General features: G+C 33.5%; 2 protein-coding genes, 1 long non-coding RNA gene and 1 pseudogene across 3 annotated transcripts; 3 read left to right on the forward strand and 1 right to left on the reverse strand.

Annotated features, from left to right (window-relative positions):
- Positions 1-2,533: 2,533 nt before the first annotated feature.
- On the forward strand, positions 2,534-17,006 carry LOC124454149 (5'-nucleotidase domain-containing protein 3-like). The gene is made up of 15 exons (XM_047004957.1): positions 2,534-2,698; positions 2,817-2,891; positions 3,271-3,326; positions 3,846-3,939; positions 4,749-4,823; positions 11,337-11,393; positions 11,511-11,571; positions 12,592-12,694; positions 13,274-13,375; positions 13,918-14,062; positions 14,290-14,376; positions 15,321-15,374; positions 15,535-15,621; positions 15,792-15,856; positions 16,391-17,006. The coding sequence occupies exons 1-15, from the start codon at positions 2,540-2,542 to the stop codon at positions 16,608-16,610; spliced, it is 1,440 nt and encodes a 479-aa protein (XP_046860913.1). The 5' UTR covers positions 2,534-2,539; the 3' UTR covers positions 16,611-17,006.
- A 281-nt stretch (positions 17,007-17,287) lies between these two features.
- Positions 17,288-19,208, forward strand: LOC124454734. The gene is made up of 2 exons (XR_006951586.1): positions 17,288-17,675; positions 19,083-19,208. It is a non-coding gene; the product is annotated as an uncharacterized LOC124454734 (long non-coding RNA).
- A 393-nt stretch (positions 19,209-19,601) lies between these two features.
- Positions 19,602-20,714, reverse strand: LOC124454733 (histamine N-methyltransferase-like). Its single transcript, XM_047005503.1, has one exon. It carries the CDS (start codon positions 20,630-20,632, stop codon positions 19,754-19,756), a length of 879 nt encoding a protein of 292 aa, XP_046861459.1. The 5' UTR covers positions 20,633-20,714; the 3' UTR covers positions 19,602-19,753.
- Positions 20,715-24,298: 3,584 nt separating this feature from the next.
- LOC124454150 lies at positions 24,299-25,074 on the forward strand (annotated as a pseudogene).
- The last annotated feature ends 1,877 nt before the right edge of the window (positions 25,075-26,951 follow it).

The raw sequence follows: 26,951 nt of genomic DNA on the forward strand, positions 1-26,951 counted from the left end.
TAATAACATTTTAGCGTGCTAATGCAATAATGTAAGTCTCCTATTTGTTGAGTTAATAGAATGACTCGAACTTTTTTGATTGAATATTTACATGGAACCAAAAAAAGAATACATATCTTTTTGGGTTTTTTATGTCAAAAAGACCTTTCAGTCGTCTCGACAATCGGGGAGTGAAGACATGGGAAAGAGTTAGCCACTTTCATGGCGGAGAACTGTATGCAGAGGTATTTTTACTTATTGTTTTAATTATATAAGACATTGTATAAAGTGTAGCTCAGTTCAATAAATTTTGTTTCGATTGAGACCAATAGGATAGAATAGTTTTTTTTTTATTTATGTTGTTTTTCAAAGTAAAATGACGTTTCTGTGTGAATTATTGTGATAACTGTAAATATGTTGTATACTTTGCAAACTGTCTCCTCATAACAAAAACTTGATGAATAAACTTTTAAAAAATTCAGGGAAATTTCGAACAGTTTATGAAGTTTGCTGGTTGGTACGGGCCTAAAGTTCTCTATTTTGGTGATTACGTGTTCAGTGATCTGATGGTAAATATCAAAATGACAATACTTCCATTTAGGGGCCGAGCAGCATCGATAATTGGGGGGAGAGGGGTAATATTCATGTATGCATGTTCTACTGTAGTAGTTTATATAGAAATCAACTGTGGTTATTGATTAACAAGGGATTAAAACATACGATTATATGAATATTCCCCTTTCTCCAACTATTATAGTTATCTGGCAGTATACACTCGACCACATTAATAATTAAATTACACTTTGCAGTCTGCAATTGTTTACAAGACAAAATTTTCGCATTGTGCACATTACATGAAAGATTTGTGTCTTCTGGTCACGCTATTGACCACACCCACACGACACAATTTCATTTTTTCATAAGCTGCCAAGTTTTAGAAGATCTTCAAGATTTTCGAAATTGGATGACCTGCTTGCATGTATATAGGTTTATTGCATGGGTTTTAAGAACGTATTCACATTTCTTGAGCAAAAAGAGCAAGCTGCAAAGTTTGCACTTGTTAGTCGGCTCCATTACTAGCTTCATTGAATATGTCAGAGATGTAAATAGCTTCCAGCATCATCAGTTGATGCGTTTCCTCTGTTTCGCCGACCATTACATGAACCTCTTTAGTTTTTGACTCTACATAAATATGGCAGTAGATCTACAGTATAAGGGAGACGCTTTACTGGCGCAAAAGCATAAATATTATCACAGCATTCTTATCTAAAAATATTTTTTGCTGGCTGTCGCCTTGTTTGCTCAGAAAATTTACAGAATTAGATGCGAAGATCGTTCATTGTATTATTCAGTTTGATTTGTTTTTCCGTATGATCTCAGAAGCACCAGATTGATTAAGCATTTATAATAAACCACAAAATTTTTTACGATGAACATGTTTCGACTTAAATTAAGTCATATTCAGTATGAGAATGAGTTAAGTATTTGCAATTGTTTTAAATGCTGAGTTTTTATGCTCTGGCCGTACATAAAGCCAGTGATGTGTTGTAGAATGGATTGTATCTATTTAAAAACAAAGTTTTTGTTCTTGCAAAAGTAATTTTCTTTGTTTATTACGGCTGTTGCAAAGTAGTTTATTTAATTTGACATATATGGTCATACTAAACAATTTGCCATGAATGGTTGAAGCAAAAAAATTTTACAAGTTGCAAAAAAGCTGTTATTACAGTATCCTTTCCATATTTTTTATCGCGTGCCAGCAGAGGTAAACTGATTTATGTTTTTTTGAAGTAACTTTTAAGGAAACAAAAATTACTGAAGGAATCGCTCCAGATCCAAAATAAGCTCAGTGACATCGACCTTTGAACTTTGTAAAAAAATATAAAAATTTTGAAAATAACAATGGCGGAATTGATAAACTGTCGCTGTTTCAAATATTTGGATGTATTAAAAACTGTTTGCTCCTCAATCAAAGTACAAAAATTTTACAACGGAAAATCATTTAAAAGACAAATTTCATCTTACTTGGTTGAAAGAAAAACTGCAAGCAACTTGAAAGAGATATATGTGTCACGGAAACATGACTGTTTCAACGGTAGAGAAAACTATAGCTAGTATGCGTATCACATATTCAGTGTTTTGAAAGTCTATGAACGAAAGATTAATGAATATGAGGTGTAGGACGGATTTTTCAGTGCATTGAGCATGTACAAAGGATTGTACGGTAATTTTTTAAATGAAGAATGGCAGACCTGCCAGCTTTTCTTTTTTGCAATGTTTTTATGTTATCCAAAAGCAAGACTGTATTTGTAATGAGACAAAAAATGTCCTTTCTGCTTTGTCTTAGAAAAACTCTTGTTACTATTACATGTTTCTGTTAACATATTACTATATAATTTTCTTTTTCAAAATGAAAAAAAAATATAATCTGTTAATTAACTTGTACGTTTATTTTGTAAAGTTTGTTAGGTAGCTACACAAACAAATTTAAATTCATTTTAATTTCTGCCTTCTTATTTGAAGCAGTAAATTCTTTGTTGCAGAGACTGGGCATTGTAAAATGATGAATGAAAAGTCAGTGTTCGTAAATAATGAACTCAGCTTGCGAGACATTGCCGTGTATGGCTTCGACTACGATTACACTTTGGCACACTATACAGATGAATTGAACAGTTTAATATATCAAATGGCTTTGAAAAGACTTATCGACGATTACAACGTGCGTATTTTGACCATTTCATAACCTTCATTAAATTGGGAAATTTCTAAATACGAATCAACAAGAAATGGGGCAAAAATCAAGTTGGTTAAAATTTCCTTGTTAATACTCAATTTAGTACCCAAATGAGCTGCAGGTCATGGAGTACGATCCCGATTTTGTCATACGTGGTCTGCATATCGACATAAATAAGGTAAGTACTAAATTTAACGAGTGAATGACTCTAAAAGAAAGACAAATTTGTATACTTATCACAATTATTACAACGTTTAATTTTTAACAATCATATACCTTGCTGGGGATTGTAAAAATTTATTTCTGATAAAGTTGAATTCAGGAAACTAGCTATTAGCAAGTAATCTAAAACACTTGATGTTTTGTTTTCATATGAAAAAAAGTCAGTTAGTAGTTATGACTGCATGAATCAACAGTTTTGAAGAAAAAAGCCGCATGCATGTTTTTAGAGAAAATTCATTCTTCATTGTAAAACTTTACTTCGTTTTGCAAAAGTAAAATCTTTCTAAGTTCGTGTTTAATGCACAAACTGATTCTGGTCATCTATATTCATACAGGGAATTATGATGAAAATTGATTCCTATCAAAATATAATGCCTGGCACTGCGTACAGGTGAGATGTTTTATATCGTAAATATCTTTAAGGTTAGGAGTATCTGATACAGCTAAAACGATAAAGGATAAAAGGACATTGAAATTGTAACATTTATCTACGCTGTTTTAGCTTGTTTAAATAATTTGTAACAAATTGCTCTGGTTTGTCGCAACTTCAAATTCTTCAAACTGATTGTAAAAGTCTAGATAAAATTGAATCATGTTGACAGTAGCGTAGCCAACACAAATTTTAACCCCTACGTGCAAATATTGTCGTGTTTACTGATTGTGACAACAATAGATTTCTAAAAAAATTTATAATGGTAATCTTTTAGAACTTAAATAGTTGAAGTTAGAACTATGCAGGCTGCACTGCAGTACTGTGTGATGTCTTTATAATGAATTCAATGTTAATGTTTTAATAAAAGGGCCTTAATTTAATTGAAGATTCTACTTCTATAATGTACTATTGGTTTTGAACGGTTTAATAATTGACAAAGCTTGCTTTTTGAGGAAATAAATTCTTTGCTCTGTTCAGAGGTCATCAGCAATTAAGTGAAGAGGAAATTCAACAATTATATCGTGGGACTCATATTGGAAATGATCAAATTATACCAACTAGAGATAATAATGTAAGAAATATTAACAATTCTCTTGTTGGTCATCTTCAATGCTAAAATGTTGTTGCCTCGTACGCAAGAGAATTATGTCAAACTAACGTCATTCATACTGTTTGCAATTTCGTGAGTGTTTTGTATGTATTTAGGGGGCCTTGATGAGAAAACAAAAGCAGTTTTTACTTTTTATCTGACCCACTAAATATATTTGTTTACCAAGGTGGGAAGCCTGAATGAATGATTCAATTCAAGCATTAGAAATTGAATGTCTGTTGATTACTGCATGTGCATAAGTCGTAGTTGCAGAAATAGGAGAAACAAAACACTTCACTGCGCAACTCGGTTCATGTTTGATTACATAATTGGTTGTAGTTTCAATGCTCCTATAGGTCAGAAAATGCCTTTTACTGAATACCACTATGCTAGACATATGCGTAATGAAGGATGCAATTCACTCTTTCTAAGATATTTTCGTTTCATTAGATTTACCTTCCCATTGTCTGCTTTTCTCTCTTTACCAGTAGAAACTTCCTTGGAAATTTTCTTATAAATGGAAAAGCGCTGAGTAGAGTGGCCTTACTGTTTGTTCCTTATACTGTTCATTTGCCGTCAGTGCTTTTTTTCTTACGATACATGAATCTTTTAAGTGCACATCAATTACTAAAAATGTTCCGTGTTCTCGCCAAGAGAGACGAAAACAACAAATTGAGTGTTGTATGTATTGCTTTTCATATCTTTTGTCCACATATTGCTACGCTTTATGCACGCGCTAAGAGATTCACAAGTCTTCAAAACTCTTGACAATGATCTTTATCGTGATTTAGGAAAGACCAAGAATGAGACATATGATTGATCTATTTGCAAGTAGTGCGGCAACACTAATGGCAAACGTATTTGAGGTATAATTGCTTCATAGAAATATGTATTAATTTCCCGGAAGGGAGAGGGCATTATCGACTTCCACCTTTTTGCACGGCAAAGTCGTGTATCATGTGGCATGGCGATGCAAATAGGATGTCATGTTATTTTTTTTACAGTGGGATCGGTGTTTTCTAAAAAAACAAGATGTTATATTTCAAAATTATTAAAACAATAATTGTTTGACCAACAACGTCACAGCTTCCAAGTTGTGACGAATTGCAAAACCAAAAAAAAAAAATACGTAAATAAGAATAGCGTGGAGTGTCATGTATCCGTTTTTATCATAGTTTTTGCACAGAATAATGATTATACAAAAGGGTCACTCAAGTGTACAACGTGTCCTCATCTCGGCCATTGTTCCAGCCAGATGATTAGGATTTCTCACTTGTTTCCAACCATTAAAATTACATGACGTCAATATTTAATAATGAATTCAAGTATTTTTTGACTTAAGAAATGACTTCGGATCATTTTAAAGGTTTGGAAAAAGTCAGAAACCTTAATCATCTGGCTGGAATAATGGCGCCCACCATGCACGGCACGACATGCGCGAGAACAAAAACATCAGAGGTTCCGATAGAGTGACTCTTCTGTATATTTTTATTATGTGGTTTTAGATTGAAATGTGAACTTCCAGTAATTCTAAAATTTTAACCGCTACTACAAAAGATTGCGTTTTAGCAATGTATACCGTATTGCTGTAGTCAAAACAGCGCTTGAATCTTTAAAATGTCTATTTTTATTTATTGAACTTTTACTTTAACACAGCTCTGTTAGATCACCATAGTGTAGTGTAGGTGGATGAAGTCAATTTACGCTCTCTGCAATAAAATAGGTACGCAGTACGTACATGTAGCAAATAAATACACAGTCACAAAACGTAGTGGATTGATGTCATAAACATCACGCTTTAAGCATATGATCGAGATTGTGAAAATATCACAAAATATTATATCAAGTCCTAATTACTAATATACTTTTGCTGTATAAAAGCTCTTATAACAATATCTCGGCATAAAAATGCCTTAAAAGCTGCAAAATCGAATATTTTTTCTGTTTTGACACATATCTTTTCAAAGCAAAAATGTCTTTTATTTTCACAAAAAGTGAATGATCCTATAATTACCTTAATCTTCGTAGCGCAATGTTTCAAACAAATTTGTAACTTAATTCAACCTTTACCTTTTCTATGCATTTGAGTTAAGATGGTACCTTTCATAACAAAAACCTCCCGTTTTTTCTCCTCTATGCTTTCTAATTTCATGAAAAATAGGAATTATGCATTTTCTTTCCTTCATTTAATTATGTGTAAATTAATTAATTAAATGGTGACCCAGTTACTAAAAAGTCTTCAAACTATGATTTTATTCGTTGTATTTTTGTTTAAAAACTAGAGGAACTAGACTAGATACAAGTTTCATGGGGTTTCATGGGCATCAAGTTTCTTGAAATATATAGCTATACGTCTAAACACCGTGCAATTGCTTTCATGCATTTATATAAGTTATTTTGAGGCTCCTGTTTTCAACCAAAAAGTTTTCAGTAAAACAGGGAACTGTAAATACTTTACCATTAAGTCATTGGTTATAGAAGATTAATTTAGCAAAATAGATAATTTCAACTTCAACAGCATCGTTTAACTAATTATTTTGCTTTCAAAAATGTCATAAATCAATGGTTCATGGTATATACTTCTCCCGGTTTCAATCAACTCTTATATTTATAACAACGTCTTGATCAATGTATCTCGTGTTAATTTGAATTTGAGGAGTACTTTGTGACGGATTAACGCGTGTGAACACACTATAGTTGAACCTCGTCTCCGGAAAAAATTTTGGCTCAAAGGATTCTGAATCAGGTGTATTTATGTAACAGGTTAAATTAACATTACTTTTTTCTGGCAACTCAAGAAGGGTCAACACGACTAGAAATCTATAATTGCTAGCGTCATGTGAACGATATTTCAACAGCATCTTTGCTTTGTAGCCACAAAGAAAAAAAAAATCTGAAGTTAAATTTTGCGTGCTGTTATGTTTAAATTGTGATCTTGGAACAATCCAAGTGAATAAAGGTGTCGTTGGGGGAAGTGACTGTCGAGGTCTGGGAGCAGTATCATTCAGGGAGGCTTCCACCTTCAAAGCATGATAAGTCATGGCAGAAAGAACACAATCTTTGAATCCTGGCATTTTGTTTGCAACTGGATGTTTTTTGACAACGTTGTACAAATAGTCAACTGACAAACATTCAAATCGCACTGATTGCAAGAAATCTTCGTCATCTCCTAGGGAATCTGGATCAACATTGTTAACCTCCATCCAATGCATGAGTGCTTGAAACACGGTATTCTCATGACGTGTTTGAAGAGTGACACTATGCAAAAGATGTTTAATGAAAGGTTTTGACTGATTCGTAAATTTTTCTGTTCTAACATGTTGTTCTAAAAGCCCAAAACTGTTGCCCATAATAACTTCCATTGTATGTAGAAGATCTTCAACATTGCCAAAATCGTGCTTCTCTTTAATTATATGCATAATCTGTCGACATGTATCTAGAGTTGTCACGCGGGTTTTGAGAACGTATTTACATTTCCTGAAAAGAAAGCGCAACTCGTACTTGTCAGCCAGCTCCATCACGGCCAGAAGGTCTTCTACACTAGCTTCATTTAATATGTCAGAGTTGTAAATAGCCTCCAGCATCAACAAATGAGACGTTTCCTCTGATTCGCTGATCATCAGATGAACTTCTCTAGATTTGGATTCTTTAAAGTCTGCAAGTAAATAGTTTAAGGTTTTATGAGATGCCTGCTACAGGTTCATAAAGCCTTATATTTTAAAAAACACCTTAAAAGTAAGCTTTTTGTAAAACATTATTGAAATTAACAGTATTCTTATATAATGCCCGAGCTCGCACTCCCTCAGCACTTCGTTCATTCGTAAGCTTATTCCTTGTGACTTATACAAATATGGTGCGGACTGCGGACATATTTAATCTTTTGTCTTTGAAAGAAATTTTTGCCGAATGTAGTATCCACTATTAACACAATATTTGCATCTAATTGTACACATGACATGGTACGTAAGTAACAACTATCTGACAGGAAATGTGAGCGGAAATTTGCCTAATGTAGTATCCACTATTAACACAATATTTGCTTCTAATTGTACACATGACATGTACGTAAGTAACAACTACCTGACAGGAAAAGTGAGCGGAAATTTGCCGAATGTAGTATCCACTGTTAACACAATATTTGCATCTAATTGTACACATGACATGGTACGTAAGTAACAACTACCTGACAGGAAAAGTGAGCGGAAATTTGCCGAATGTAGTATCCACTGTTAACACAATATTTGCATCTAATTGTACACATGACATGACACGTAAGTAACAACTACCTGACAGGAAAAGTGAGCGGAAATTTGCCGAATGTAGTATCCACTGTTAACACAATATTTGCATCTAATTGTAGACATGACATGACACGTAAGTAACAACTACCTGACAGGAAAAGTGAGCGGAAATAGTTGCTTTGTACAGCTAGCCACGAGCTGTGCACAAAAATCTTGTGTTCTCGAATGTTAATTGAATCATTTATTTCATCGTTTGAGTTAGACTGTAAATCTCCAATGCCAAATTGCGTTTCCTTGTTATCTGTCAAAGTGCTTTCACTTTGCGCGGAAGTATTTCCTGTTTCACTTTCAATATTGTCGTCTTTAGGTTTTACATCATCTTCGATAATATTTTCTTGATCATCTGGATTCTTGGCATTCAATGAATTTTCTCCTGTTTTCTCTTCATCGATTGAATTCTTTGCAAGCAATGTTTTATTTTCCAAACCGTCTGCCACGACATCAAACACAAGAATGCGATCATGAAATTCTGGCTTGTTGTATTCTGAAGCGTAGATCTTCACGAATTCTTGTAAATCTTCTAACTGTAGACTTAAAGACATGGTGTTATCACAAATGAAAGAAATAATAGTGATATCGACTGTGTAAAATATGCCCAAGCTGACAAGGAATGGGGCACTTAGCTAATAAAATATTTGTAATGAGTAATTAATTTATGCACCATTAGCAATTATTAAGTAAATGAATGATACCGCTCAATCACAGCTTTCAGCGGAAGTGATCGACTCCGCAGACATTGATAACAAGCAACTTCGACGACTTCTTACTCGCTCTCAGGAAACTTCAGGAGAGTTCAGGTTTTGTCGTGCGCAAGTCAAGAATTTGACTTTGTTGGCCCATAAAATGCAACACACGTTATATTGTAATTTTGCAAAATGGCCACTGCAAGTAGTGAAGAAAACGTTTTTGGAAATTGCTGTAAATCTTATATCGCAAGACATGGTGTTGTCACATTAAAATTATCGACAGTGATAATAGAAGTGCAAATTTGTTATAAAAATATTTATGATAGGCAACGCATACTCTACATAATGAGCTGATTGGCTTTTTGCGTAGTTTTATGGCAACGCATACTCTACACATTTAATTGATTGGGTATTTGCGTAGTTTATGGCAACGCATACTCTACATAATGAGCTGATTGGCTGTTTGCGTAGTTTTATGGCAACGCATACTCTACATAATGAGCTGATTGGCTGTTTGCGTAGTTTTGGCAACGCATACTCTACACATTTAATTGATTGGGTATTTGCGTAGTTTATGGCGCATACTCTACATAATGAGCTGATTGGCTTTTCGCGTAGTTTTATGGCAACGCATACTCTACATTTAATTGATTGGCTATTGCGTTTATGGCAACGCATACTCTACATAATGAGCTGATTGGCTTTTTGCGTAGTTTATGGCACGCATACTCTACATTTAATTGATTGGGTATTTGCGTAGTTTATGGCAACGCATACTCTACATAATGAGCTGATTGGCTATTTGCGTAGTTTATGGCAACGCATACTCTACACATTTAATTGATTGGCTATTTGCGTAGTTTATGGCAACGCACTCTACATAATGATTGGCTTTTGCGTATAACGCATACTCTACATAATGAGCTGATTGGCTATTTGCGTAGTTTTATGGCAACGCATACTCTACACATTTAATTGATTGGCTATTTGCGTAGTTTATGGCAACGCATACTCTACATAATGAACTGATTGAATATTTGCGTAGTTTATGTTGCACTCCACGGAGCATTTATAAAAACTTGTACGATTGGAATTTCCATTTCTGGAAAAGACCTTGAAAAATATATTGACTAAATATTGTGGATGACTTAATAAGCCCTTAATAACCTAGCTAGAGGTCTTTGCGGAGAAATAACGGACCGAGGTGTTTTTGTACAGACCGAGCCCGTCGGGCGAGGTTTGTACAAAAAGACAGAAGTCTGATATTTCTCAGTAAAGGCTGAGAAAACGAGGTTATTAAAAGGATTATTATATGGCATTATTTGACATGAAACGAAGCTTTGTTTTTTTATCCTCCATGTTGTTTTTACGGGTTGGTTTTCACTTTTCTAGTTTTTGTCCATAAAAAATAAATCGTTTTAAATTGTATCGTCCGGATAGTTAAACTGTTTTCCAAGAGTTTTTCCTTCGAATCACCTTCGTAAATGGTTTATTGTTTCGTTTATTTTGCGTTTTGCGGTTTCCATTACGAAGTTTTTTTACATTTGGCAGTAAAATTATGCGTTATGGACCGTAGTCGATTACGGGAAAATAATGGATAGGCAAAAATGTTTCTGAGCCAATCAATCGTGCCATTTTGTCGGACGTGACGCTTGCCATATAATAATAACAGTTATCGTTCATTTTCTCTCTCTTATGACAGTATGTGTTCAGATTTTACATGAACTGCATTTACTGCATAGTTTTATTCAAAATGATGACGAACGAAGCATTTTTTCAACTTTCTTCTAAAGTCTTGGAAAAACTTATGAACTCGTATCCGGGCCAGACTACCTTTATTCAACATGCGTGGTACAGCAATACATTATCATATAAATCAAACAGCTTTCTTTCATCCAATTCATTCGGCAGTTTCGACAATTTATGCTGAGCAAGTATATTTCAGGGATTTTACTTCAAAGTCTGCCTTATATATCCCAGTTTCATAAATGCTACTTTTCCCTGATGTCTGTTCAACACATTTTGCAACACATAGCCAAATTTGTCACAACATGCTCTGAAACGAGCAGCGCAAACCTATCAGGAATTGAGCATTTATAAATTGAGAGCTATATTTAACGTTATTTTAATATAGCATAAACTTATTCTTAAATATAATATTAATGGACAAATCCTCTCGTTGTTCATAAATGAATTGTTATCATATCAGAAGTGCTGATAAACTGATTTTGTTAAAAAATGTTAGGCCGTACTAAAACATTCTGTATGTCCTTCTATAGTGGTAAAATTTTGTTATTTGACAACTGTAGATTGCAGTTTTCAATAAATAATTAATTAAAAAAATTTTCCAGTCATTGTTCTTTTACTTATAAAAAATCGTTCTTTTTCCCAGTATTTTTCTCAAAACAACATTGGTTACGATCCTTCGTACGTTTTCCAAGATTGCCAGGTTGGTTCGTTAACTACTTTTGAAAATTTTTTTCTAGTAACTCAAAATGTCAAGAGTCCATGTTTTGTAGGTCATGTTCACTAAACAATTCAAAACAAGTTTGTGTTTTTCAACTAGAAATCTGTGCGAGATGTTCATAGATCTGGGAAAATCGCAGCTGCTGTAGAGAAAGACGTTGGTAATCTCTTTCAATCTTTGTCTCACTAAGCTTTCGCTGTTTTACAACAGTTTGAAATGTAAAATTCGTGCGTAATTAGTTGACAAAATGTCGAAATGCTTATAACAGTAACGTATGTTAAATTTGGTAGTTAAAAAAAATTCAATGTAAAACGTAAGGTGTGAAACGTAAGGTGCAAAACGTAAGGTGTAAAACGTGGGGAGAAACGTAGGTGTAAACGTATGCATGTAAGGTGTAAAACGTAAGGTGTGAAACGTAAGGTGTAAAACGTAAAGTGCAAAACGTAAGGTGTAAAGGTGTGAAACAGGCAAATGGAGTGTGCAAGGTGTGAAACGTAGGTGTGAAACGTAAGGTGTAAAACGTAAAGTGTGAAACAAGGTGCAAAACGTAAGGTGTAAAACGTAAGGGAGAAACGTAAGGTGTGAAACGTGAGGTGCAAAATGTAAGGTGTAAAACGTAAGGTGTGAAACGTAAGGTGTAAAACGTAAGGTGCAAAACGTAAGGTGTAAAACGTAAGGTGTGAAACATAAGGTGCAAAACGTAAGGTGTAAAACATGGGGTGTAATAAGGTGTGAAACATAAAGTGTAAAACGTAAGGTGCAAAACGTAAGGTGTGAAACGTAAAAAACGTAAGGTGTAAAACGTAAGGTGTGAAACGTAAGGTGCAAAACATAAGGTGTAAAACGTAAGGTGTGAAATGCAAGGTGTAAAATGTAAGGTTTAACACGTAAAGTCTAAAACGTGAGGTGTAAATCTACAAGTTTCCATTAAATGTAAGGTTTTTGTATTTTTAGCGTAAGCAGTGAAACTGAAGACATAGAACTAATAATCAATAGCTACTATATGTATATATAATCAGTTATAAAATATTGAAAACAAACCGAAGTATACGGTATTACATAAAAGGTTGTAAAATGACTTTCATATCAATTACTAAAAATCACTCCCATCAAAAAATTTGCTGCACTTTGATAGAAAATCTAGAACCTTTCATAGCATTTAATATTTTATTGTTTCTAGGTCGATATCTACATCCAAATCCACATTTAAAAGACTTCCTGGAGAGTATAATTGCGTGTGGGAAACATATCTTCTTAATCACGAACAGTGATATAAGTTTTGTGTAAGTTTACCTTGAGATAAGTAAATATGTTTTGACAATATTTTAAACTAACCGCACAGTATGGTCTTTACAGTTGCAGCATATGAAAACTTGCTATACTTTGTGCAAAAGAAATTATATACTTGGATTGAGAAGAATTTAAAGAATTTGTACAGATTCACTCTTCACATAGTGGCTTCACATTGTTTTTAAAAATCATCCAAAATTAATCAACTGTTTCCTTTTACTTTACGTACATTGTTTTTAAGGCAATCAATGGAAAAGACCTATTTGCTCTTAAATTTTATGATAGTATATATTTTAAAAAAATCATTAATTTATGTTTAAGCAGGGATTGCAGGTTCATCTCCACCCAATGATTATGTCCTCCCAATAATTTTCCTGCAATTTTGAAATTTTGAATCTTGTTTCCCCATGACGACCGTTTTTTTGTCGAGAAGCCTCCCCTCTCTCATCCCAATAAAAAATCCTCTGCAGTTGTTTTCCCATGATGACAGATATTTTGTTGAGAAGCCTCCCCTCCCTCGTCCCAATAAGAAGATCCTCTGCGGTTCCTGTAAAGTCATGGTTCTTTTGCAGGAACAAAGGCATGGAACATATGCTTGACAAACAATGGATGGAGTTGTTTGATGTTATTATAACAAGTGCTCGAAAGCCAGCGTTTTATCAACGCACTGACAGGTGAGGGTAAATAAGTAAGTTAAAGATTTGGCTTCCATCGGATGAAGGTAAATACCTGAAGGTGAGAAATTTCATGTTTTGTATCAAATTCATCTTTCACGTACTTATTTAAAAGGCCTCCTGCTGTGGCCTGTATTTATAACTGCTCTGGAAAGTCAGGAAAGCAATATATTGAATATAATGCAATAATCTATTCTCAGCTATTAAAGAATCTACATTTTCCAATATAACAGACAGATTATCTAATGTCAGACGATCTTGACATTTTTATCAAATAGTTGATGCATGTGATATTTGATGCAAGAAACGCGTATCAGCCATCCACCATCATTTAAAGCAATATCAGCATCATAATATCATACTAAAATTCCAAATCAAGAATAAAGGACACTTTAGATGAACTCCTTTTGATGGAACAGGATTGAGCTTTTCAGCAGGGTAAACTGTGGGGATTAAAGCGATTGTAATAACATTCTAGCGTGTTGATGCAATTATGTAAATCTCCTATTTGTTGAGTTAATAGAATGACTCGAACTTTTTTAATTGAATATTTACATGGAACCAATAAAAAATACATATCTTTTTGGTTCTTTTATGTTAAAAAGACCTTTCAGACGTCTCGACAGTCGGGGAGTGAAGACATGGGAAAGAGTCAGCCATTTTCATAGCGGAGAACTGTATGCAGAGGTATTTTAACTTATTGTTTTAATCATATAAAGTGTAGCTCAGTTCAATAAATTTTGTTTCGATTGAGACCAATAGGATAGAATATTTTATTTTTTTTATTAATGTTGTTTTTCAAAGTAAAAGACGTTTCTGTGTGAATTATTGTGATAACTGTACATGTGTTGTATACTTTGCAAAATTGTCTCCTGATAACAAAAACTTGTTGAATAAACTTTTAAAAAATTAAGGGAAATGTCGAACAATTTATGAAGTTTACTGGTTGGTACGGACCTAAAGTTCTCTATTTTGGTGATCACGTGTTCAGTGATCTGATGGTAAATATCAAAATGACAATACTTCCATTTCAGGGCCGGGAAGCATCGATAATTGGGGGGAGGGGGGGGGGATAATATTCACATATGCACGTTCTACTGTAGTAGTTTTTATAGAAATCAATTGTGGTTATTGATTAACAAGGGATTGTACAACGCTTGTAATTATTGACAATATTGTGTGGCAGTATGATCTATAGCTCAAACTAGAGCTTGGTGTTGTTGTAAAATCTTGAAATTATAAGCTAAGGGCTTGGGAAGCCATGGGTGTCCGGGTTCCTGGGTGTCTGTGTATCTAGACACTAACTTTTTTAAGTGTGAGTTTTTACAAGAAATTTCTGTGACGTCAGTTCTTTTTGATCATAGCTCTCGACCAATAAAATTCTCAAGTTCTTTTGGTTATTATATAATATTATATAAATTAGCGATGAAACTGCTAGATATTGTTATTTTTAATCAGTTTTCTTCCTTTTAACTGAATCTTGTAAAAGTAAAATATCTGTTGATTGATTTTGATCCGTTTAAATATTTGATTATGACACGTTTGCATATTTTATTACATCACGTTCTGTCTTGCTGTGTAAAAGAGTATAATATCACAAAATAAAGATTATACAGAAGGGTCACTCTGGTGTACAATGTGTCCTCATGTCGGCCATTATTCCAGGCAGATGATTAGGATTTCTCACTTGTTTCCAACCATTAAAATAAATGACGTCAATAGTTAATAATGAATTCAAGTATATTTTGACTCAAGAAATGACTTCGGATCATTTTAAAGGTTTGGAAAAAGTCAAAAACCCTAATCATCTGGCTGGAATAATGGCGGCCACCATGCGCGGCACGACATGCGCGAGGACAAAACCATCAATGGTTCCGACACGAGTGACTCTTCTGTATATTCTTTTTCTGTGATAATGCCTTCAAATTTGTAATTTTATACTAAGGGACCAACTCTTAAACATGGATGGCGCGCTGGAGCGGTTGTTCATGATCTTGAGGTAGGACATTTCAAAAACATTCGTCAGGCACTAATTTTGATATGACATGTATACGAATATAAAATGTTCGAGCTGAAACAGAAATTTTGTGTTCATTGTCTAAAAATATTGAATCTATAGATTGAGTAATTGAATATTAAATTGTTTCCATATCATTCAGAAAGAAATCAAAATATCAAATATGAAAGAATTTCAAAAATCGGTGACTTGGCTACTGTCTCTACAGGAATTAATCGAAGCACTTCAGGTAAAATACAGTAAAATACTGGACCTTATTTTCTGAACAACAATAGACTATGTGTGATTCCTTTTGAAAATTTTCATCTTCGCTTCTAATCTGGTTCGAGTTCTATGTGTCTCTTTCTTTGTTTTTTTTATTTTTTAAATAAATGTGTACGTTTTTTTTTGACTTTACAGACTGATAGTTCTGATGAAGCCTATGAACTTCTGCGAGAATGGAAAAGAGAACGCTACATGTTGAGGTAAAAATTATCTAAAAAGAGGCATCTGAAAGAAGTTTCTTATTTAAGAGGCCGCGCAAGCTCGATAATTAGGGGAAATATTCATATATGCATGTTCTACCTTAGTGGTTATGGATTAACAAAATTAAAACATACAAGTACATAAACCCCCCCCCCTCGATTATCGGCCTCTGTGTTTCAAAGGAAAAACGTATGATACAATGGACGTTCTGTAAATTAAAAACATCATAAAATGAATGATCTTTTTGTTCATTTTTTTCTACACTTTCCAATAACATTTTAAGAACGTTTTTTTCAATATTCAACGAATTTTTTTATAATTTTCTTTTCTAAACTAAACTTTTCCTCTTACTAAATTCATCTTTTTTATAATGTACTGTAGCAATATACATGCATTTTGTAAAATCACGTGCGACAAAACCTGATGAAGGAAAGACAAATTGATCATTACAACATTGTCATGTTACCAACATAAAAAAACATAACCAAAGTTTATTGATTTCTGGGTTTATGTTAGAAATACTTATTTTTCAGAGAACAGCTCAAAATCATGTTTAATCCACAGTTTGGAAGTGTGTTTCGTACGTATCATAACCCTTCCTATTTTACGCGTCGTCTTGTTCGTTTTGCTGATATATACTCCTCGTGCATCTCAAACCTCCTCAATTATCCCAATGATATCACATTTTATCCACGACGACAAGCCTTACCTCATGAGCCACACTTTGATCAATTTTTTGGACTTAAAGACTGAAGTCGTGTTGTGGAACGATTCTTTATAAATTCAATAGTTTTGTCTACATTATTTTACCCAATTATACTACTTTGCTGCCCGCACAAGACAGCGTCGAATGAATTTTTGCAATGGAATGTGTAAGTTGATTGAATTATATTGTACGTTGAAATTTCTTAAAATTCATGAAAGGAGTTCTTTTAAATTCCTTAAAGGTTCATGTGTAACAAATAAATAAACGATATTTTTTAATAATTCATGAATGTAATGATATTTGGCGAGAATGCTGTCGGATAAAATTCTGGATCTGCCCCACAATATTCTCAGTTGATTAAGCTGTGTGCGCAAATTTTCAGTTACCAAGTGTCTTAGCTTTGGTTTTGTAAATGAAAAATATAGTAAAGTAAATGGTTTGAACCCAGGAGTTTCGTTACATGTTTGTAAATGTAGATCGTCCAGGTTGGTATAGTCCTGAGAAGAACTGTTTTTGTTGTTGTTGACTGACGTTTCGACAACCTTAGCGGTAATCATCTTCAGAGTCAAATGAGGAGTAAACGTCAGGTTAGCCGTATTTGTTATCTGGTTCTTACGTCATATAAAAATATAGTCCTGGATCATCAACTCTTATATAAGACCCATAAGCCATACATACGTGTAACTCACGCGAGATAGCGCGCGTGACAAACATTGCATATAAATCAAGAAATATATTTACTACCTAAATCGATGGCATAAAAAACCTAAACAGATTACTGGGCCGCCAATGCTCGTACTTACTGTGAATTGACTTTTATTAAGCGATCGTCGTATTGACTTTTATTAAGCGATTGAAGTAGACTGGGTCCAAAGGAACAATTAGGAGCCAAATTTTTAAATTTTGGAGGGAAAAATCTTATGGTAAATAATTGACCAAATGAAATTAACATTCAAGAAGAGCGCGATAACTGGTAACAGCCAAACGGACTATGTACAATATGGGGGCATTCATCTATGGCTTTTTTTTCTATACATCTGTCGGCGAATGATAGAATATTATTCTGGGAGTTTCAATTCAGAACCACCATCTTTTCACGCTCAAGTGAACAAGTAAGTTTTCCGTTAATATTTGTCATAGATCTTAGTGCAAAATTTAACGTCAAATCAAATCCATTGTTAAAATTTTCATGTATTTGGTTTATGAGATGTGAATGCCGAGGGATTAAATGTTGTGCTGCTAAATTGAAGCTCCATGCTTGTCAGTACTCAATATTGCCTAGGAGTTTATACTCCATTGAATGCTGCTTGTAAAGCTGAGTGATAATCTTTAGCAACACTTCATTACAAAGCAACCCAACTATCTTTATAGCTATCAAATGTAAAATACCATTTAATTCTAAAATTAAAATCTAAAGTCTTCTATTTGTACCTAAAAAGAAATACTCCTCTTTTGTGAATGTGTTATATTTTTTATCACTTAAATCATTTATATGCTTCACATCAAATATGTAGGCAACTATTTTTACAAATTACCAAGCCAGTGGTCTACATTTAAAAGCCGATTAAGGTTTACATTTGGTCTCCAGCCAAAAAATTTCTATATAACACATTTAATAGCTTTATAAAGGAATACTGTAAGCATAAAAAAGATTAAAATTCAATTTCAATTAAATTCAGTCAGTGTAAAATATTTAATCGAGGCTGTAACAATGTCACAACATAAAATCATTATAACATTTGTATAGCAAGATTCTTAATTTATGAGTTCTGCAAAGCTGAACAGGAATTTGTAGCTTCTAACTCTGGTTATTCTGACACATTTATTCTAAAAATGACCAATATAGCAGTGTTAAAATGTGAAACGTTTTCATACTTGCTTTACTCCTTTCTTTAGCACTGCCCTACGTAACAAAGTAACATGCAATATACTTTAAGATTTGAGTCGTCTCTTGCCACTGGCTCATTTATGTGGGATTAGCTTGTAATGGGTAAATTCGATAAGGGGTTCTGTCATAATTGAGAATGGCAACATTTGCTATCTCTGAAAATTTTCTAAATTTTTTTCTGCATGTACATAGTTACATGGTTGCTATGGAAATTAATTTGTATTAATATTACTTTGTTCGCACCTAAACACACCTTCAATATAAACACTAATTTAATTACCTTCAAATATGTGTTAAAATTTCTAGGCTAGTATAGTCAGGCTTATCATACAAATCTCATGCAGATTTTAGTAATGCAAAGAATGTAATAAGTGATGATAAAGTGTACAAAATGAAAAACGTTTTGTTGTACAAATGTCTGTAGATGTGCATTCGCTCTTGTATAAAATCACTGACGATTTTCATGTGATACTTAGGTAGTTTTCCGTTATTTTAAAGAAACCATATTTAATAAAGATATGGAAATATCCCTACCTAAGAAACCTTGTATAAGATACACCGTAGACCGTTGACATTGACGTTCAACATTAAAATGTGATCGTATTGATATATGTTATATCTCTAATTGTAGGTTTAAGTCAAATTATACTATGGAAAGTTGATGGCTACAAGAACTAATTTAGAAAAGTGTTAAATAACTTTTTGAGATGTGACGGAATTAATAAAAATCCAAAATGCGCTTATAAGCACTTCAAAATCAGTGATAATTGTCTAGTCCACTATCAGTCAGTTTTGGTGAGCTGAGGGCTTATGGGGTATAATTGCAAACAAACGAACTTAAGACTCAAGGAAACAGCGACCAATGTCAAAAGTTCAACATTTTAGAAGAAAATATTGTATTCAAAAAAATTGTCGTATGTAAAGCTTTAAGATTAACACAAGAAGAGTAGATTATTTCTGTTCATAACTCGTTTCCAAGATACTGTCTGTACATAATTATGTACTTGCTATGGAAATTTTCTTTGTGTCATTATGACCTTGCACCTATACTAACTCCTTCAATTCATTCATATAAACAATGAATTTATAACCTAAAAACATCCGCCAAAATTTCTAGTTTGCTTTCGTCAGTTTTTTTACCAATTCTAAGTAGTTTCTTTACTCAGTTTATTTCACTAATTCTTACTTCATCATGTACATTTCAACAAAATTGTCTTAAAGTAATGCAAAGGTTGCAATAAGATAATGTGTGCAAAAGATAAAGAAAGTTCATCGCAAATATTCATTCGTCCTTGTATAAAATCAAAAGTGAATCTTTTTTTCACCATAACGTCTACCATTACGTTCAACAGACAACTGTTTAATGTAGTCGAGTGTTTCATTGAGTTCCAAAGCTGAAACATTGCAACGATAGTTCTCTGTATTCGTTAGAAAGTCCAATAAAAGGTTACCTTCCACTGAATCTGGAAAGAAAACGTCTGTGACATCAAGTTGCAAGTTTACTGAGTAAATTACATAATGCCAACCGTATTTCTTAGCAAACTTTACAATTTCATTGGAAATTTCCAATCCTTCGGACGTCAGAAGATCATCATTGACCTTCATCATCGTTTTATTTTTCGCTTGTTTAGTTATCTTATTAGTAATATTATCCTTGTCGCCTACCAGACATACCAAACGTCCATACTCTTTCAGTTTTTCTACCATACAATACAAAATAGCACTCTCTAGATCAACATGGTATAAACTATGAATGAAGTGAATAAGATCAAACTTTACACTTTCATTCGACACGCTCTTACGATATTCACTGAACGTTTGAGGTATGATTTCATAGCTGGCAGGAGAGTTTTCGTTCATTGCGGAGACATTAGCTTCATATTCAGCACAAGAAAACTTGTTTGGTTCAAGTGCACGGTTTAAAATTCTGATATTTTCCCAGTTACAATTACTGCATAGTTCTTTAGCAACGATGTTTGCAATTTCGATATCAATTTCTCCTGTGCCACTACCAACACTAAGAATATTGAAACTTGAGTGTTCTTTATCCTCATGTCGTGATGCCAGTGATTGTTTCACGTGTGAAGGTAGATGTTTCTTCAACGCTGTAACATTTTTGGAGTGTAGCTGACATTTTTCTTTAAATATTTCGTAACTTTTCACAAAATGTAAGCTTAACATTTTGTCTAAAATGTTGATTAGAAAGATGAGATTACTCCAATCTGTTTTATCACCAGCGAAGCCAGAAGCGTTATACTTTATCTGTTAGGCTATCGCCTTTTAAATAAATTTTTTAAATGTAAATGGCTTAACTTATTTACATTCTGATATTGTTGTAATCTCAAGCACGTGGCAAACACATGAAAAGTTTATGAACATATTCTACTAGTGAGCAAGAACCTAGCGCTAATTTTGCATTTGTATAATGCTGGAGAATGTTAAACTTCCAAATATTTTGCTGTAAACGTCAGTAGGTCACTTAAACATTTAAAAATTGAAGGGAATTGGAGCAAATTTTCGTACCTAAGGCAATATTCTAACAGACCAATATTCGAACACATGACTTAACACGTGCAGATGGCTTTTCCATATAAAGGGGTATAAAATGTTTATCCAAAAACTCTTCATCTTTGAAATCGTCCAACGTTTTCATGATTGAAAGAAATTCATTTTAGGGAATATCAATGTACAGTAATTGCAATGCGTTTCTTCTGTAAACGGATATATGTATGAGGGTATAATACATTCTGTATAATGTACATCGGCACTTTACATTTGGCAGGAACGTATAATATAGGAGAGCTTGTCACTCATAACTGCAAATGATTTTAACACAAAAATCCGGTGGAGATCTGTTCTAATAAGGCTAAGATGTATTTAATGACCAATAACAACATTGACTTTTAATTTTTTCTTGCATTCATTAGCGAGTTACTCGCTCAACCGGGTTTGACAAAGTGATCTGTGTATATGGCACCGGGTAACTCGGCTAGTACTTCCGTTCATTTGTCTTAAATAAAGTTTGGCTATGCTAACTTCGAGTAAAGGCGCGAGATTTTAAAAAGCCTCACAGTTTTGCAGCAAAAATGGAATGGGTGAATATAAAATTGAAAATTATGATATGTGTATGTTTTTGTATAATAATGCTGCAAGTACAAGGCTTAGTACACATGCGTACCAACAGAGCCAATTTTCTCGCCTCGCCGAGTTACCCGGCTAATGCGTTTATATGGAAAAATTCATTCCGCCTAGCCGGGTAACTCGCTGACACAAACCGAGTTCCCGGCAAGGCGAGTTACTCGGATGTGTCATATAAACGATTCACCGGGAAATGCATTCATTTTATATAAAGGGCCGAGTTACCCGGCTTGGCGAGTAACTCGCTCAGCCGGGTAACTCGGCTCCATATAAACAGGCCCTTAATATATAGGAGTTTTAATATTTTAATAATTCAATCAATCAGTCAAAGAAAATTGCATATCGATCATGAATTCATTTTAGTGGAAAAATTAAAATGTTTGTCGTTTCGCATTATTTTTATTTTATAAAAGAAATAAAAGATGTTTGTCGTGTTTGCACTGGCTTATGCAAACCTCAGAGACGTTTGTGAGAACTCTCGAGCATGTGCACTGATCTGCTCTCGAGTTCTCCCAAAGGTCTCCTCGGTTTGCATAAGCCTGTGCAAACACAGTAAACATCTTTTATTTCTTGAAAAAGACTCGAAGCAACATTGTATTATGCATGAAGAGCAACATGAGCAACACTTATAGAAAACAATTTAAAATACAGTTTATGACCTATAATTAACGTGTGATTTTACGATTTTTATTAAAGAATTTCAATTCGTATTGCACTCGCGTTAGAAGAATGTCGTAATATTCGCATTGTGAAGATCCAATGTTGAGTTATAAGAATCGGTTTAAGTGATAGTTAATGTATAAATCGTCAGGGATTTCTTTAACGTGTGCATAAACATGTTTGCAGGATCCAATGGTAAACACTGCTGTACATGAAAAGTGATCCGGGTACGATCTATAAATATAAATTGGTCTTGTGGAGAACGGCTTTGATTTCTTTGACGTCATACGTTGCTAATCATAGATGTTACATGTTTGTAAATGTAGATCGTCCAGGTTGTTATAGTCCTGAGAAGGACTGCTTTTGTTGTTGTTGACTGACGTTTCGACAACCTTAGCGGTAGTCATCTTCAGAGTCAAATGTAGAGTAAACGTCAGGTTAGCCGTATTTGTTATCTGGTTATCCATTCAACAACAACAAAAATAGTCCTTCTCAGGACTATACCAACCTGGACGATCTACATTTACAAACATATAACGATACTCCCGGGTTCAAACCATTTACTTTAATCATCGATGTGTTGTTCATGAAATTGCAAACGAAGTTTGTCAAACAAAAAATTATACTTTTTGAATGGTTGTATATCAATAATGTGTAATAATCTTTTCGCTTCGAAGACAGTTTTTTATTTGCATGTTTGAATTAAATGTTCACACTTTGCTGTTGTCATTAAGTAGATTCATGCACGTGAGCAATCACGAGAGATAGTTGAGTGTAATGAAAGTCTTAATTTCATCTTATTTTGGTCATATTGATGGATTTTGTTTTAGACCTCAAAATATCAACGAAAATATACTTTTTCATCAGCAATTAATTGCATCTGAAATATATTCCAATAATTACATGATATTCTTTTCTGTTAAGGATACTTTGAGTGAAAGTTAAAGATTCAATCATTCAAGGGCAGTGATGTTCAACGTTTGTTACAATAAAATATTATCTGCGACACCAAAGGCGTGAGTTTAAATATGTTTCATCACAAAACATGATAAACAACGCCGTGTAAATGCCTCCGGCAGATTTTATCTTCATTGGCACTGAATTCAATGCAAGATAATCTCCTCGTTCACAAAGACGGAAGTAAAGATAAAAAAAATTAACGTACAAGTTGTTTGCAATCAAATTTAACCCAAACTTCCCACAAATGAAGTTTCTGAGCGTTACAATATTCAAAAGAAATTATTTTCATCCTATAGCTAGTTATAATTTTCTTAATAATATTGTTTTAACGTTTAACATTTAACGGAGAGTAACTGATGTGAAGTGTATATAAGATAGATCTCCAGTGGACGTTCAAATGAAAAATCACCATGCACTGACGCACTCTCTATTATAAACAGTAAATTTTGACAAGGGGATGAAATAGCTATTTTTAGAGCATTTTTATACAGAGACAGAGATATCGCGTGATTGAGAGTATATTTATTGTTAAACAACTCCATCATATTTTTTTATTATTTATAGGGACGTAGTACAGTGTAGTCTGGTATAGTTTCTCAGCACATTTGTTTTCGCAGATCTCAATAAACAAAAACAATGCTATAATCAAATAAATAAAGACGTTTTTTACAGCCAATAACAGCAAGTCGCCTGCAGATGCACGTGCAGAGTCGTGTGCTTTTAGTCATCCATAAAAAGATTGCCCTTGGCATTATAACTTATTTATGTCACCCTATATAGAATATATCTCTCGCGTGCATGAAACTAAGTGATAACAATAGCACCATGTAAATGATTATTCCTTGCACACATATAAAAGGACCTTTAAAGGTGGTGGGTAACGCATAACGCATTTTGCTTCGTTGGTGATAAAAGAGAATTGAAATAAATATTTCTTCATCTAATCATCACTTTAAAGACAATATGTTGGGCTTGCATTTGTGAAAAGCTTCGAAATCTTCAAAGAAAAATGTCAGCAACACTCCAGAAATGTTACAACCTTGAAGAAACATCTACCTTCACACGTGCAACAATCACTGGCATCACGACATGAGGATAAAGAACACCCAAGTTTCAACATTCTTAGTGTTGGTAGTGGCACAGGAGAAATTGATATCGAAATTGCAAACATCGTTGCCTAGAAACTGTTCAGCAATCGTAACTGGGAAAGTATCAGAATTTTAAACCGTGCACTTGAGCCAAATAAATTTTCTTGTTCTGAATATGAAGCCAATGTCTCTGCAATGAACGAAAACTCTCCTGCCAGCTATGAAATCATACCTCAAACGTTCAGTGAATATCGTAACAGCGTGTCGAATGAAAGTGTAAAGTTTGATCTTATTCACTTCATTCATAGTTTATACTATGTTGATCTAAAGAGTGCTATTTAGTATTGTATGGTAAAACAACTGAAAAAGAAAGGACATTTGGTATGTCTGCTAGGAGACAAGGATAGCATTACTAATAAGATTCTAACTAAACAAGCGAAAAATAAAACGATGACGAAGGTCAATAATGATCTTGCGACTTCCGAAGGACTGGAAATTTCCGATGAAATAATAAAGCTTGCTAAAAAATACGGTTGGCATTATGAAATTCACCCAAAAACCCTGCAACTTGACGTCACTGATGTATTCTTTGCGGATTCAGTCGAAGGTAACCTTTTCCTAGACTTTTTGACGAATACAGAGAATTATCGTAGCAACGTTTCTGCTTTGAAACTTAAAGAAACACTTGTTTACATTAAGCAATTATCTTTCGAACGTAATGGAAGACGTTATGGTGAAATAAAAGAGTCACTTTTGATTTTATACAAGAGTGAATGAACATCTACAGACGTATACACAATGTATATATTATCATTACTTATTACAACTTTTGCCTTATTTTGTTAATAATTTCATAGAAATGTACATGATACAGAGTTTTTTAATCTATACGAGTAAATATTTTCCAAGTTTGACAGACGTAGCAAATAAAATCTATGAATTGCAAGTTGACATGTGTGTTGGTGTTTGTTCCCAAGAGTAATAAAGCATTGTTTTATAGATGATTGTTTATGTTTTATCACTTCAGAGGCAGAGCATCTATAATTCACACGATGAGATAAGGTTTTATTGAGTTTTCTATTGGTTTATTGAATTTCAAATAGTCATGTCAACTACTAAAACAAGTTGAAAATATGCACCATTGATTTTCTAGTGAAAAGAAGAGCAAAGTTGCTCTCATACGCACAAAATTGAACTTGTGTGGACTAACATACAGTTTCACTTTCAATAACAAAGACTTTCACTTGCAGGCCAATTATCTTAAAAAAACTCAATCGGAAAAACTCGATAAACTTACTTGTATTAAATTGTAAATATTATTGCTCATGTTTGCTTTGACTAATGTACTTCTTGTAATTAACAATCGAATTTGCCGTTGAATGAATGCAATAACGCCAAAAATGGAAGTTGAACCGCGTCTGTTTCATCATGGTATTACTTGCATAAATATGCGAAGTTTCATCAAGTATCTCCTTTCGTTTTTGACATTTGAGCGGTAAATTTTATGCTCAAGTCTCAACTACTATATTTAATGTTTATGTGCTTAAAACATATGACTGGGATCAAATTTCATGTTCGCAACAATTCGTTGCTGTAAACATCGTTGAAATTACGCAACTACAGAGCGTGAAAACGAATAGCAGATCAATATATAGAACATTATCGTAATAATACTGTAAACTACAAATGCTTAAATATATAACATATTAATAGTAATACATGTAAGTGTTTTATTTTATGGCTCAAGTGCATATCAAAACGAAATGACTTAAAGCCTAAACATTAACAGTGCTAACTTTCTTGCAAACGCTACAAGTCCTGGGCTTGTGACCGATATAGCAGTGTTAAAAGGTGAAATGTTTTCACACTTGCTTTACTCCTTTCTTTAGCACTGCCCTACGTAACAAAGTAACATGCAATATACCGTAAGATTTGACTCACCTCTTGCCACTGGCTCATTTATGTGAGGTTAGTTTGTAATGGGTGAATTCGATAAGGGGCTCTGTCACAAATGAGATAGGCAACATTAGCTATCTCTGAAAATTTTCTAAATTTTTTCTGCATGTACATAGTTACATGGTTGCTTTGGAAGTCAATTTGTATTAATATTACTTTGTTTGCGCCTAAACATACCTTCAATATAAACACTACTTTAATTACCTTCAAATATGTGTTAAAGTTTCTAGGTTATTATAGTCAGGCTTATTATACAAATCCTTAATTTGTCATGCAGATTTTAGTAGTGCAAAGAATGTAATAAGTGATGATAAAATGTACAAAATGAAAAACGTTTTGTTGTGCAAATGTCTGTAGATGTTCATTTGCTCTTGTATAAAATCACTGACGATTTTCATGTGATACTTGAGTAGTTTTCCGTTATTTTAAAGAAACCATTTTTAATAAAGATATGGAAAGATCCTTACCTAAAAAACCTTGTATAAGATACAGCGTAGATCGTAGACATTGACATTCAACATTAAAATGTGATGGTATAAATTTATGTGATATCTCTAGTTGTAGGATTAAGGCAAATTATACTATGGAAAGTTGATGGCTACAAAAATCAATTTAGAAAGTTGTTAAACAACTTTTTGAGATCTGACAGAATAAATATAAATCCGAAATGTGCTTATAAGCACTTCAAAATCAGTGAT

Source organism: Xenia sp. Carnegie-2017, unplaced genomic scaffold, assembly GCF_021976095.1.
Source record: "Xenia sp. Carnegie-2017 unplaced genomic scaffold, XeniaSp_v1 HiC_scaffold_3, whole genome shotgun sequence".
NCBI classification, from domain to species: Eukaryota; Metazoa; Cnidaria; class Anthozoa; order Malacalcyonacea; family Xeniidae; genus Xenia; species Xenia sp. Carnegie-2017.

What these genes read in the sequence shown, in the direction of transcription:
- LOC124454149 (XM_047004957.1), top strand. Translation starts at nt 2,540, where the DNA reads ATGATGAATGAAAAGTCAGTGTTCGTAAATAATGAACTCAGCTTGCGA. An exon ending in GACTTATCGACGATTACAAC is followed by an intron (nt 2,699 to 2,816) that starts GTGCGTATTTTG and finishes TACTCAATTTAG; the next exon opens with TACCCAAATGAGCTGCAGGT. An exon ending in AGAGAACGCTACATGTTGAG is followed by an intron (nt 15,857 to 16,390) that starts GTAAAAATTATC and finishes CTTATTTTTCAG; the next exon opens with AGAACAGCTCAAAATCATGT.
- LOC124454733 (XM_047005503.1), bottom strand. Translation starts at nt 20,632, where the DNA reads ATGTTAAGCTTACATTTTGTGAAAAGTTACGAAATATTTAAAGAAAAA.